The sequence below is a fragment of the Podarcis raffonei genome, chromosome Z, assembly GCF_027172205.1.
Source record: "Podarcis raffonei isolate rPodRaf1 chromosome Z, rPodRaf1.pri, whole genome shotgun sequence".
In the NCBI taxonomy this organism is placed as follows: Eukaryota; Metazoa; Chordata; class Lepidosauria; order Squamata; family Lacertidae; genus Podarcis; species Podarcis raffonei.
Genome location: NC_070621.1, coordinates 50,336,923 through 50,350,880, shown reverse-complemented (window position 1 = coordinate 50,350,880; position 13,958 = coordinate 50,336,923). Strand labels below are relative to the sequence as shown.

The window sequence follows — 13,958 nt, the reverse complement described above, 5'->3', positions numbered from 1 at the left end:
TTTTTCTAAAAAAACCCCACACCTGTTTTGATATTATACTGTATACCATACTATATACTATACTATACCACACTGAAATGTTTAAATGTTTATTGGATTGTCCTTGAACCTTCCCGCCAATCTTGCCATCCTCTCCTGCCACACCCTTTGAGAACCACCAAGCTAAACCAAAAGCTAAGGCTTCAGTGCTCCAAAGCAAGCAGATAAGCACATGTGGTCTCAATCTGCACCTCATACCAATAAGTCCCATGGCATTTCCAGGCCTCCTGGGATATTCCCACCATTTGGTTCTACACAGGGGAAGCTGCACTTGGCGCACTGTGTGCAGTTCTGGTCAGCACACCTCAAAAAGGGAATTGCTATAGAAGTGGGGAAAGATTCAGAAAATAATTATCAAGGGCTGTAGCAACTGTCCCATGGTGCTCCTGGGGCTTTTTAGTTTTAGAAAATTGAGGTACCAGGTGATATGCTAGAATTCAATAGTGACTAAAATTATTAAGCTAGAATGAAATCATGCATGGGCTGGAGAAAGGGTCAAAGGTTTTCATCCTTTTCTCCTAAGAATGGAACTCGGGGGCATCTAATGAAGTTGCATGTCAAAAGGGTCAGGATGGATTTTTTAAAGTCCTTTACGCAGTGCCTCATTGCCAGAGGAGGCAGGGTGGCCCCCAACCTAGATGGCTTTAAACGAGGATTAGACAAATTCATGGAGGAGGAGGAGGGGACTATGGATGGCTGCTAGCCAGGATGGCTCTGCTCTGCTTCCATGGCAGGAGGGAGTTAGGCATCTGATTACCAGTAGTTGTGGTCAGATGCTGCCTGGCTTCCCTTTGGGGCATCTGGTTAACCCCCTTTGGCCTGATTCAGCCTCAGGAGCCATCTTATGTTCAGTACTGTCACTCATGTCAACCAAAGTCAAAAAGGCTTTTCTTGCCCCTGATGCAGCTGGCATTGGTCACAGCAACCCTTTTATCCACCCAGTGCAGGAGAGGCCCAATAGGGAAAGGGGATGCAATCCCGCCCCCAAAGTCTAACAAAACAGTCCCTTAATCTCTACACACACAAGGGCAATATTCAGAAACTAGCACAAGAACATCTCAACCTAGAGGTGGCCATTCTCTATCAAAGGAATGCCAAAAGGAAACTCCATTGTGAAACTGCCAAATTACAACCAGGGCTGGCCTGGCTGCCTCAGGAACTTAGCATGGCAGTGCTAGGGGTTTCTTCTTCTAGTCAATCATGGCTTCTGTACATGGCCAGGGATTCCTTGGCATATAATCTAAGTTTAAACATACGTTGCAATATGTGCTACTTCTGGCAGTTCCATGGCATCAGTCCTCATCACTGTTGACCGTTTTTGTTTCTGCCCAAACATATATACAGTAAACTCTTGTGCAGCATCTGATGAAGGAGACTCTAGGAAATGAAACCTTATATAAGAATACAGTTTCAGGTGCCACGAGACACTTGTTTCAACACTCTAGTTTCTTCCCTGTTCCGGTTCTTCCATGCACAGTAAAGAATTTGGTTATTAATCAAGTTCTGCTCACACTCTGTGAATTTTGATCGTTTCTCCCTCGGTGAACTCTTTTGTGTAAATTTTCTGCACCCTCTGAAGCTCTTTTCATATTCCATTCACTTTGAGGGTTTCTCCTCAGTGTGGGTTCTCAGATGCACAATCAGGCCACCAGTCGCACTAAGGCTCTTTCCACACTCCACACATTTCAATGGTCTTTGATGCAAAGTAAGTGATCCACTTTGATTGAAGCTCCTTCCACACTCCAGGCATTTAAATAAGTTCTCCACAGGGGAAGGAGGCCTGCTGTATGGTTAGCCAGTGAGCTAAATGGTGCCGAAAATCAGTGTCTCTGACCCTCAGAGTGGTTCTAAAAAGCATTTAAACTGCTAATAAACCATAATCACATCAAGATAATGCTTCAAGACTACTGTGGACCTGAAAAGAAAGTGCCAAAATTGGACTTAAGAGATGAAACTAACAGTGCCTTCTCTGAAGACTCAGCTGAGCCCCCAGAACCTGACATGTCAAAGGCAAATACCTGCACACACAAAGGCACAAAAGCAGAGAGGCCAATGCCTATATTAATATAACCCAGCAAACTTTTCCTTGGGATTGGAGCTTTAGTTTCGTTGAAAAAGAAAGTCAAGATGCTAGTGGGATAAATTGCAGACTTAACTAAAGCATCAATAAAGCCATGGATTTAGCACTAACTAACAAATCTGAAATCCAAATGCTGCAAATGACATCAGACAATTTTACAATAAAAATGGAATAACTTTCCAATGGAGACAGGCAAAAATAAAATAAAATTAGGGGCCTTATGGAGAATGAGGAAGGGATGAGGAACATAGCATAATTTATCACAGACCGTGACGTGAAGTAAGCAATCCACTTTGACTGGAGCTCTTTCCACACTCCATGAATTTAAATGGTTTCTTCCTGGGTGGGTTCTTTGATGTCAAGTAAGAGTTCCATTGTCACTGAAATGCTTCCCACACTCCATGCATTACAACAGATTATCTTGTGTTTGTTCTGTGATTTGAATTAAGTGATGCACTTTGATTGAAGCTCTTTCCACACACCAAGAATTAAAACGGTTTCGCCTACTTGTGGGTTTTTTGATGTTGCTTAAGAGTTGCACTCTGACTGAAGCACTTTCCACACTTCTTGCATTTGTATGGTTTCTCCTTTGTATGGATTCTTCGATGTTGAGCAAGGGTTCCACTCTGAGTGAAGCACATTCCACAATCCTGGCATTTATATGGCTTCTCCCCTGTGTGGATTCTTCGATGTCGAGTATAACTTCCACGCTCAGTGAAGCGCTTTCCGCACTCCTGGCATTCATGCGGTTTCTCGCCTGTGTGGATCCTTCGATGTTGAGTAAGGCTTCCCTGCTGAGTGAAACACTTTCCACACTCAGTACATCTGAATGGCTTCTCCCCTGTGTGGGTTCTTATATGTTGAGTAAGTGATCCACTCTGATTGAAATACTTTCCACACAAAGGACATCCATATGGTTTCTCTCCTGTGTGGATTCTTTGATGCTTAACAAAGCTACTGTGGCATGTTGAGAGTATTCCACACTCATGGCATTGAAATGATCTCCCTCCTGTGTTGCTGTTGTGTTGTGCATTAAACTGTGGTTGATACTGATATGGTGTGCTGTGCATGACATCTGTTTCTGGGCTTTCTTCTTTGAAATCTACCACCTGTATATTCAGGGGTACATCAGAAGAGGAGGAATCTGCACTGTCAGTATCTGAATCACTCTTCAAATGCTCTTGGGGTTCTCGATATACAAACATATCTTCCTCTTCTTCAGTCTTCACCTTTTCTAATGACACCAAGTGTGGCTCCCCATAATTCTCACTGTTCTGCTCACTGTCTGCTTTGAGGGAGGGAGAAAAAGAAAATGTCGTTCAAATTGCAAAGCAGAATAAGAGACTCTCATTATGGATTGGGCCCTGTTCCCTGCACCTCTGATTTTACAGTTTTCTAGCATCTCCCCCTTCTTCTCTCTATGCCCAGTTGAACCTGAGGTTAGCTTCTGAATATGCTGCAGTTTCAAGACAACAAAACAAGCTTCTTCCTGCTCTGCCTCCCACCTTCTGTCATTAAGCACAGCTGTGCTTCCTTGCCCTCCTCATCGGATGCAACTGTGCTGGGGGTGGGATAGATGTGAGCAAGAATGGGGGAGAAACCAAACTGGGAACAAATCACTCCTCTGTGGTTCTTATGGATTTGGCTGTGGTCCAAAGAGATGGTCCAGTATAAATATAGGAACATGGAAATCTACCAGGTACTGAGTCAGGCTCAGTCCTGTACTCTCTGACTATGACTGCAGGGCTTCCGGTGAGGGTACTGGAGAGACCAGAGAAAGCTAGGACCTTCTGCATTTTATTATTATTACTATTAAATTTGTATAGCGCCCTCCATCTGAAGATCTCAGGGAGCTTCACATGCAAAGTGTGTGCTATTCCACCGAGCTGTGGCTTTCCCCAAAGGAAAGGATGTCCCATGAAGCAGGGCAAGGCAAGGGTCATGACTTGGGGAGGGAGATGTGTCATGTGGGAAGTACTGAGTGCTATCAAGAGGGGCTTTGAGGACCCCCCCCCCGCAAGCCTAGTCCAAGAACCCCAAATGGGCCAACTAGATGCAGATAGGGAGTCCAGAAGAACGACATGAAGGCAACAGCCCTCCCTTCCCTCTCTGCCCAGAGCAAAAAAGGGCCCCACAACCTACCTGCTGATGTCTCCTCCTGTTTGAAATCCTGGAGAAGTGGACCTTGTCCTTCTTTGGAACCGAGGCCCAATTCTTTTAAGGAAAGAGACAATATTAGTTTCTGTTGGCCACGCAACATTCACCATTTCAAATGAATCTGTATTTATGACCTCAAAGCCAAGGACAGGGGTTTTGTATTCCGATCCTATAAATATGCACCTCATGGCTTGGAGAAGGATGGTGGTCCCCACTGCTACAAGGTACGTGTCAGAACCCACGGTTCTTGCTGTCAGAAAGTTCTTCCTGGTGCTGAGATTCTGACTATGGTCAGGAAGAGCCTTCTGAGGGTAAGAGGTGTTCAATGGTGGAACGGAAGTGGGTGGGCTCTGCCTCCTTAGAGGTTTTTAAGCAGAACTTGGATGGCTCAAGGAGGCTGTAGTTGGCCCAAGGTGTGACCATGTGGACTCTATGGGGAAACTAGGATTTGAAACTGACATCTGAGCGTGTTCCCATGTGCATTGGGCAGGCAGAGTGAAGGCAATGCAGAGCTCAGGCTGTGACCCTTGGTACTGGAATTGGCATGCTAAAAGCAGGTCACCTCTGAAACAGCCCAGAGAGTACAAAGCACTGCCACTTCATTGTGTGGGGGCTACAGAGTGGTGTGTACTGGAGTTGTGTTGAGAAGTCTGGTTTTGTACTTTTCCACATAAAGCACGTCCCCCCCCCACACCACCACCTCCATCTCCCTAAACTGGCAGGTGGACAGCTGGATCTTTCTGTGGTTCCCCTCTGGTGCCAAAAAGATTAGGACCAGCCCTGCCTGAAGTTAGACACACCAACCTGCTATTAGCCTAAGCAGAGCAGGCCCCTGCAGCAGCCACCTGCCCAGCCAGCTCACCTGGCAGCTGCCGTCATATGATGCTGCTACCTTCTAAAGCAGGTAGGGGCGTCTCAGACTTGTAGGAGGCACAGGACTGCTCCACAAACACAAGCCTCAGAAAGGCCTTCGGTTGGACCACGATGGCTTCAGCCACCCTAGTAACTAATTGCCATTTAAAAATTTATGTGTTTTAGAAATGATTTAGAAAAAGGGACATATTTTCACAGATGTGCAAAAGAAATAATAGACAAGATACTAACAGAAAAGTTACTAACTGTGAGAGACAGCAAATGGGTGGGGCCCCTCCCTCAACTTGCAGATAGTGAGAAGGACAAAAGTCAGAGTTTAGAGCTGAGTCTGCAGTGTTGTGACGGGGAGGAAAGCAGCAAGCAGAGAGACAGCCATGCCAGATATCTCATTGAATCCAAGGCTGTGGCTATAGGAGAAACAAGACCCTTTTGGGGGTGTTAATGCTGTGAAGCCCTGCATTGTAGGCTCAGGCTGTATATATATGTAACCCATATATCATGAAGACACCAGTGTCTCCACTGTGCCTCATTTCCAAAAGGAAACATGAACCCTGGGTAGCCATCCGGAACCCCTGGAATCTCACACTGTTGGAGAATGGGGGTAGGGTGGGGTATAAGTCCCACAGAGGTACCATTCCCAGCAACCCTTAACACGCCACAGTGGCTGGAAGTCTCTGAGAGGGAAAATGTGCTTTGAATGTACTTTAAAGGTGCACGTTTGCATGCAGCCAAAGTGCTTTGTGATGCCTGCAGAATGAGCTGGGAGAGAAGCGCTAAGAAGCTGAGCAAGGATTACAAAAAGAAACGAAGGGGAACTAGGCTTGGCCACAGGGGAGACCAGCCCAACTGGGCAAATGGGTCACTGCCCCACCAGTATCAGCCAGTGCCCCCTTCTCCACCCGCCCTGCCTTCTCACTTGCCACTAACCCATGGGGTGGCACTGCCCATCAGTTCCCTTCCCCTTACTCTCAGATTGGGCACACACAATTCCCAACTCCTGCTGCTACGAGTCCCAAGGGGCACCAGCAATAAGTGCCAGGTGCAAATAAAGAACAAATCCCCTCTCGGCCATGGAACTCCTTGGTGACCTTGCCTTCTCTCCCCTCTCTGCAGCCTACCTTCTCAAGGCTACTTCAAGAGTAAATCAGGCCCATGAAAACACTTTGAGCTCTTTGACCAACTATGGAGGGAGAAGCTAGGATTCTGCACAGATGGGAAGGAAGCTCAGGATTTGGTGTGCGTGCATTTCTTCCCTCCCACAACAACCACAGGAATGCATCAAGGACAAAGGAGTCAGCAGCCAGGTTATCTTGGAAAGGGAAGGAAGGGAGGCTTTTAGAAACTTTGCTCCCTGCAGCTGCAGCTGCTACAACTCTTTAATTCTTTTAAGCAATTTTTTTTTCTGCTTGGAAAAGTGCTAATCAGAGCTGCTTCTGCACAGGAGGGGGCGGTTTGTTAGTGGATGTGGAGAGGCCTGCCATGCTGCAGGTAGTAGACTGCCAAGTGGGAGGCAAAGGGTGACACACCACAGGGATCTGCCCTTTTGCTATGTCTCCCAACCTATGGGGGGCATGGTTTGCACCCACGAGACAGAGAGATTAATGAAGGACCATGAGCCAGCATGCTATAATGAGTAGTGCATGTGACCAGGGAAGAGGCAGCTAGGTATACTTGCCCCAGCCCTTGGACAGCTAAGCCAGGAACCAGCTGCTTTTTTTGTTTGAGTTTATAACTTTATTCTAACAAGACTCCTGCCCAGGCCTCATACAAGCTTTCCACAGGCCTGCATGTGACAGAGTGAGAATACCTGGTTTCAGCTCTTCAGGCAGGCCCCAAAACTTGAGAACTGTGGAAGGCTGTGGAAGCCTACAACTTACACTTGAATCTCTTATGCAATAGAGACCTTGCATGGGTGGGGAGGAAACTAAAAAATAAATGGAGAGCTGGGGAAACCCATGGCTCTCTGCTCTCCATTTACTTATCCCTGCCTTCCAATGTACCCACCTACTGGGCTTTGGGAAGGCGGTGTGAAGCTCTGGCAGTGTTCCTAACCCTAACCCTCATGTGGCTATCCCAAAGCCTGAGAAACGAGGAGCTGCCTTCCTTACCGGCCTCTGAGAAGGAGGAATGAGAGTTCTGGGAGCATCTCTGAGGATGGTAAGGAAAGTTCCGTCTCACTTGTCAGAGTCTGGGAAGGTTGAGGGAGGGTCCTAGGAAGCTCCAATGCCCTCCCATGTCCTCCCCAGACCCTGGTAAGCAGCCCTTTGCCTTCATTAACAGTTTTCATCATAATAAACATGCAAAACACAGATCAACAGCATTTAAAAAACTGACAAGACTTTCCAGAAGCATCCTCACATTAAATTAGTACACAGTCCCAAGAGCAGGAACCCCCTCACTTGCTGCAGTAGCTTGCTTGGGGTTTCAACAGAATCCCTCCTCTTGAGTAAATCAAATAGTCCAGTCTACATTTTCCAGTCCATTCTGGTTAATTCACAGGTTCAGTCTTTCTGGGCAGCTGCTATTCCTTCTGGGTTGTAGGTCAGGGCCTCCAAACTCACACCCCATTCCCGAAGCAGTTCTTGCCTGTCACTCCAAGACACAATTGCAGGATCCCTGCTGCTTCCTCTCTGGTACATGAGAAATGCCCTTGTCCATTTCTCTCTCTCCCCCCCCCCCTCTACTTCATCCTCTGTCCTCAAACTCCAAATCAAAATATTGCTGCCTCTTTGCTTACTTATGGGGCTAAACAAAGACATGCAATTTCCAAAGTGACTTTCTTCCCCCAAAGCCACAGGACTCTGGGTGACCCTGGGTCCTGCCCCCAGCACTGAGACAGGTCCCCTCACCCACAGACCATCTTGGGGCACCCAAGAGGTAAAATCTCTGCAGGCACTTCTGCAGACCCACCAGCCTCTTGCTGCTTCTGAGCACCCTCTTCTACTAGGGGAAATTCCACAGGAGCCAATTCAGCAGGAGCCAGCTTCTCCCCTGGTGGTGCTATAACATCATGTCACCTTTAGGAACATCATTCTCCCCTACAGAAGGAAATTAGCAATTGACACTCTCCACTCTGCAGGTATGGAATGGAACCCAGCAAATCAAGAGACAAAACACAATTAACCCCCTGGATGAGCTGGATGGGAAGTAGCAATAGGGGTGGAACATGCAAACAAGAAATTATTAGTTAAACCGCAGAGCCTAGGGCTTGCCGATCAGAAGGTTGGCGGTTCGAATCCCCGTGATGAGGTGAGCTCCCGTTGCTCGGTCCCTGCCCTGCCAACCTAGCAGTTCGAAAGCACATCAAAGTGCAAGTAGATAAATAGGTACCGCTCCGGCAGGAAGGTAAATGGCTTTTCCGTGCGCTGCTCTGGTTCGCCAGAAGCAGCTTAGTCCTGCTGGCCACATGACCCGGAAGCTGTACGCTGGCTCCCTCGGCCAATAAAGCGAGATGAGCGCCACAAACCCAGAGTCAGCCACGACTGGACCTAATGATCAGGGGTCCCTTTACCCTTACCTTTACAGAATCCCTGGAAGACCTCAACCACCTCAAAGCAGGGAGCAGCTCTTAAGTGGGGCATGGGAAGGATGGCATCCTTAATACAGGAAGTTTATAATATTGTAAGTTGCCTCAATCCCTAGGGAATCTTTAGCCTCAGTTTGTCTAGTTACTCAAGTTAGTAAAATTTTAGGATGAAATCCAAAAACTCATAATGAAGTTTCACAGAAACCATTATTGTCAGTATCTGTATAGACCTACATTTTGTTTCCTCCAAACAATAATCCAGGAAACAAAATTCTGACCTTTTCATACCTTTATTATTATTATTATTATTATTATTATTATTATTATTATTCGTATTTTTATTAAAGATTTATTGATTTACAAAAGTATGTGCAATGTCTCTTCTTTCAAGTTACTTTTTCTACAGATCAGTTTCATTTGTTGAGACATTAGTATTACATTAGGAAGAAAAGGGAGAAAGAGGTGGAGGGGGCCAGGGTGGGTGGGGTGGCGATGTTTCTATTTTGCTTAATGTATGTATGGGGGTTTTTGTCAGCGGCTTTTCATACCTTTATTGTAAAGAAAAAAGACATCCTAAAACATTGGCAAAATCTCTGACTGGAAGAAAACCAATATCTGGAGGGGACCAGATTGCAGAAGCTCCTTCCAAGTCGAGCAATTTGATGTGTAAGATGCAGGAGCGGCTCGAGACATTTTAGCCAGAGGCCTGAGGCAAGCCATGCAGTGGTGTCCCCCGCCCCGCCCCCGCCAGTTTAGCGAGACGGAGGTGATGGTGCGGAAGAAATGTTGCTTTATTGGGAGAAAGTACAAAACCAGACTGCTAAACACAACGCCAGTATACGCCACTCTGTAGCCCCCACCACAATGAAATACTGTACATTCCTAAAGCGTCCGCATACATTAGCTCAGAAATCTTGATAGCCCTGCTTAGGTTAGTATTGTGTTTGTTATTCCCATACAGATTGGTCGACTGACTGTTCAGGGGTAAAAAGAAAGGAGGGAAAGCTAAAATGGAAAAATTTCCATCCGAATGCGTAATTACCCTTTTCTCTAGCCATGTCCCCATGCTAACTTTCCCTCGCCTCTCCCCTCTTAAAAAGAATCAATATATGTGGCTATTACTATCATTTACTTGGGCTTGTACACTGCAGCAGGTCATTGACAAATTCTTGGCTGTGCGTCTGTGTGTTGCGGTGCTTTATTCGGCTGCAAATGTACGTACAGGTTTTTGCAGCTTTCTCTTTTTATTTTTTTCACTTATAGAAATTTGCAAAAATAGGCAATAATTCAACAACATTGCAAATTAAACATTCATTCAGTCAACATAGGATTTCGCCACCATCCATGGTTCCCCCAAACTTCCAATTCTTGCTGCATATTACAATTATTGTATGCCTTCACTTCTTCACAAAACCCCCACCATCCCTTTGCCGCTTTCTCAAGAGGCGGGGCTGTGCAGAGGTCTCCCCGCCGAGCTCAGGGCCAGGGAATGGGTTTGGAATTGCAGCTAACGCACATTTTTCAATGCAGGCTTTCCCACCTTTGCAGTTTTGTCTTGCTAAAGTCGCTCCCGCGCCCCAGCTTGCCAACCCTTTTCTGCTCTTAGGCTGGGCGGGGTTCAACAAGTTAATTCGCAGGCTCCCACGATCTTCACCAGGCTTACTTTGGTGTAAGGGCTATTTACTGTCCGGGAGCAAGGGAGGGAGGGGGATCACAACAACGAAAAATGATCCTATTGCGAATGATTTAACAGCAACAAAAAACGTTTGTTTCCTTGCCGCACAAATAAAATCTTACAAAGTTCAGCCGAGAACGGGAAAATACGAGGTAATAAAAGCTTGATAGTGATTAAGTCTGCTTGCTTTAAGTTTGGCGGGGCTTACTCCCGAGCAAACGCGTAGGGGTGCTAAATTTGCAATCCTGTGCACGCTTATTTCCGAGGAAACGAAAATTTCACTGTTGCAACCCTGTGCAAACTATATTTCAAAGGAATCCTTCATAGATCACAGGAAGACTTGCTTCCGAGCAAGCGCGACAGGATGGGGACCGCAGTGCTCTGTGCACTTCCTTGGGAGCAGGTTCCGTTGATCTTGACGGAACTTACTTCCGAGGAAACATGCGAAGGATTTGAATGCTGGAAACTTTAAAGATGGATTTTAAAAAAGGCTACTTTTCCACCTCAAATGCAACGAGTAAATAATAATAATAATAAATTTATTTGTACCCAACCCATATTGTTGCCCCAGCCACTCTGGGATGCTTCCAACATATATAAAAACATAATAAAACATCACGCATTTAAACATCACACATTTAAAACTGTGCCTCTCCATTTGGGTCTCCTAGCTCCCACCAGTCCCATTCAACGTGTCCAATGGCCAGGGATAATGGATATTGTACAGTAGTCTGGAAAACACCCGGACAGCCACAGGTTCCCCGCTCTTTGCACAAGGTCTTTCAGAAGCAACAAGCCTGAATGATCCAGGTTCCTAACTGCGCACACAGAGGGAAATCGGCCCTAAACCTTGCCCTGCTATTATTTTCTGTCCCGGTTTATTTCATGTGGGGCGGGAGGGGGGTCAGTCAGACACGCAGCTCCCTCCACATCCTGACTGCCTGTCACGTTAGAGTGCAGGAATCATAGAGTCACGGAATGGTAGAGTTGGAAGGGATCGCGAAGGTCTTCCAGCCCCGCTTAAGGATCCATGAGGGACGGCCACCCAACCTCTGCTGAGAAACCTCCAAGGAAGGAGAGTCCGCCACCTCCCCAGGGAGCCCTTTCCAGTGTTATAATAGTGTCCATTATAATAATCACCATTTTTACTTGATTAGGATGTGGTGCAGAAGGGCGTGCTGCTGGGAGTTGAGCCCCGAAGCCCCGCTTCATAGCTCAGCTATTAACTCCTGAGATACGTTACACTTCATCTAAACCGCTCCACCAATTTGTATGGGAACCATCAATACGCGCTAGGGCAGCGTGGCTCGTTTTGAACTGTATAACATACAGTGGTATCTCGGGTTACAGACGCTTCAGGTTACAGACTCCGCTAACCCAGAAATAGTACCTCGGGTTAAGAACTTTGCTTCAGGATGAGAACAGAAATCACGCAGCGGCAGCGGGAGGCCCCATTAGCTAAAGTGGTGCTTCAGGTTAAGAACAGTTTCAGGTTAAGAACGGACCTCCGGAACGAATTAAGTACTTAACCCGAGGTACCACTGTATAAGGCAATGGGGTGTGTGTGTGTGTGTGTGTGTTTCAAATCCGATTGCCTTCCATTTATCTTTTTTGGGGGGGAGAGGGGAGAGATGTTGCATATCGTCCGTTTCCCCCCGCAACTTCTTGCTCACAACAACCCTGCTAAGTAGGAGAGGTTGGGAGTTTGCAGTCGGCTCAACGTGACTATGTAGATTTGAAGCTGACCTCTGCGTGTGTTACCTAAGCAGAGGGGTCCCCTGCAGCGCCCATCCGCCCATCCGCCCAGCCAACTCACCTGGTTGCTGCGGACATTCGCTGCCGCTACTTTCCGAAGGTCCCTGCAGGAGCGTCGCCCACAAGCTCAGGGTGCGGGACGGCTCCTCAGACATGGTTCTCTCGCCCTGGGTTCTCGCAAAGGCCTCTGTCAGGCTGCAATGGCCACAGCTACCCTGGCGACTAACGGGCAGGCGCTCCGGCTCTGCCCCGCAGGTCGCGTTCCCCAACCTGCGCAACCTTCTGGAAAAGACCAAAATTACGCACCAGTGGCCACCAATGAGAGCCGAAAATGAACTGTCCTCCGCCCCGCCTCTCTGCCCCTCCAGATTCCGCTGCGTCTCTGACGTGAGAAAACCCTTCTTATCAATAGCCATAACAAAAATATTGTTGCTTTCCTTCCTCCCGGAATTCTGGGCACTGCAGTGTAGCCCTGACACGGGTACCGTTCCCACCAAGCCTTAACAAGCTTGGGTCGAATGTACTCTAAAAGTATAAGTGTGTATGAAGCCAAAGTGCGTTGCAAGTTTGGAAGAAGAAATGTGGGGGGTGGGGAGGGGGGTGCAGTGTCAGTGAAACTGCCTGCAGAAGGAGCTGCGCAAGGCTTGGAAGAAGCAACGAAGGGGAACTAGGCTTGGCCACAGGGGAGACTGGCCCAACTGGGCAAACGGGTCACTGTGCCACCAGTTTCGGCCAGCGCCCCCTCCTCTGCCCGCATTGCCTTTTTCACTTGCTCTCACCCACGGGGTGCGGTGGCCTCTCAGCCCCCTTTCCCACACTCTCACGTTGGGCACACACCACTCCTGGCTTCTGCTGGCTTCGCGTTTCTTGCCTACCCTTCGGCAGCCGGTCCCAGGGTGGGTTCCAAATGTTTAAAATCCAGTATTAAACCAGTGTAGAGCAAACGCAGGCACGGGACGTTTTTAATGTTTGACGCTGTCTTTATCTGTGCTACAAGCATCCCAGAGTGCCCGGGGAAACCCAGCCAGATGGGCTCGGGTACAAACAAATTATTATTATTATTACTCGCAGGATCAGAGAACTGTAGGGCTGGAGGGGACCCTGGGGTTATCTAGATTCTAGCCCAATCCCCTGCAATGCAGAAAACGCCGGCTTTCGCTGGCTTCCATACTGGAACAAACCTGGCAAAAAGTGGGGCTCGCACGGTAGCCTGGCAAAGGGAGGCGCTCTGCGCCCCCGAGGATGGAGGCAGGCTGCCGTGAGTGACACTGAGCCTCCTCTCCCCCGCGGAAAGGCAAGTTGGAGGCTGGGCCGGGGATTGTCGCTGCCCCAGGCCCCACTGCAGAGGGGCAGGGAGCGAGGGCCGCTCCGTGACGAAGGAGACCGGGCTGGCCCTCTGCTGTCCGCGGTCCCGGCCTGGCTGCTATCGGGGCAATGGGCTTCCTTTTTCGCCCTGCAGGGTGCTGAAGGAGTTCTAGGCGGCGTTCAGCCACGATGCTGTCGCCCTGCAGCTGGGAGCAGACGCCATCGCTGCCAACCCCATGTGCTCCTTCAATTTGACCCCGAGCGCCTTCGCTGGTGCCTGGAGCACGTGCTGCAGCGGCAGCGCCCGATCCTCACCTTGGGACATACGAGCCAACTCCTTGGGGACGAGGTCACTTGGGCACCCTGAACAAAACATTTGAGGGGGCAGATGCCCCGGCAGCCCCCCAAAGTGGATGGGTAGTGCCATTCAAATGTTGTGTGTGCAATGTCCCCCGCTCCGTTTTCTTCAAATTGGCACCCTGGCCCTGTCCTGGGAGGAGGTGAGTGAAGGAGGCGGCGAAGGCAGAGGGGTCGCGGGGATGGTGCGT

The 13,958-nt window shown here is 48.3% G+C and overlaps 1 protein-coding gene across 1 annotated transcript; it reads right to left on the bottom strand.

Moving 5' to 3' along the window:
- Window positions 1-1,891: 1,891 nt before the first annotated feature.
- LOC128406325 (zinc finger protein 501-like) lies at window positions 1,892-12,260 on the bottom strand. Its single transcript, XM_053373624.1, has 3 exons — window positions 12,167-12,260; window positions 4,262-4,333; window positions 1,892-3,407 (listed from the first exon to the last, which is right to left on the bottom strand). The coding sequence occupies exons 1-3, from the start codon at window positions 12,258-12,260 to the stop codon at window positions 2,623-2,625; spliced, it is 951 nt and encodes a 316-aa protein (XP_053229599.1). The 3' UTR covers window positions 1,892-2,622.
- Window positions 12,261-13,958: the final 1,698 nt, after the last annotated feature.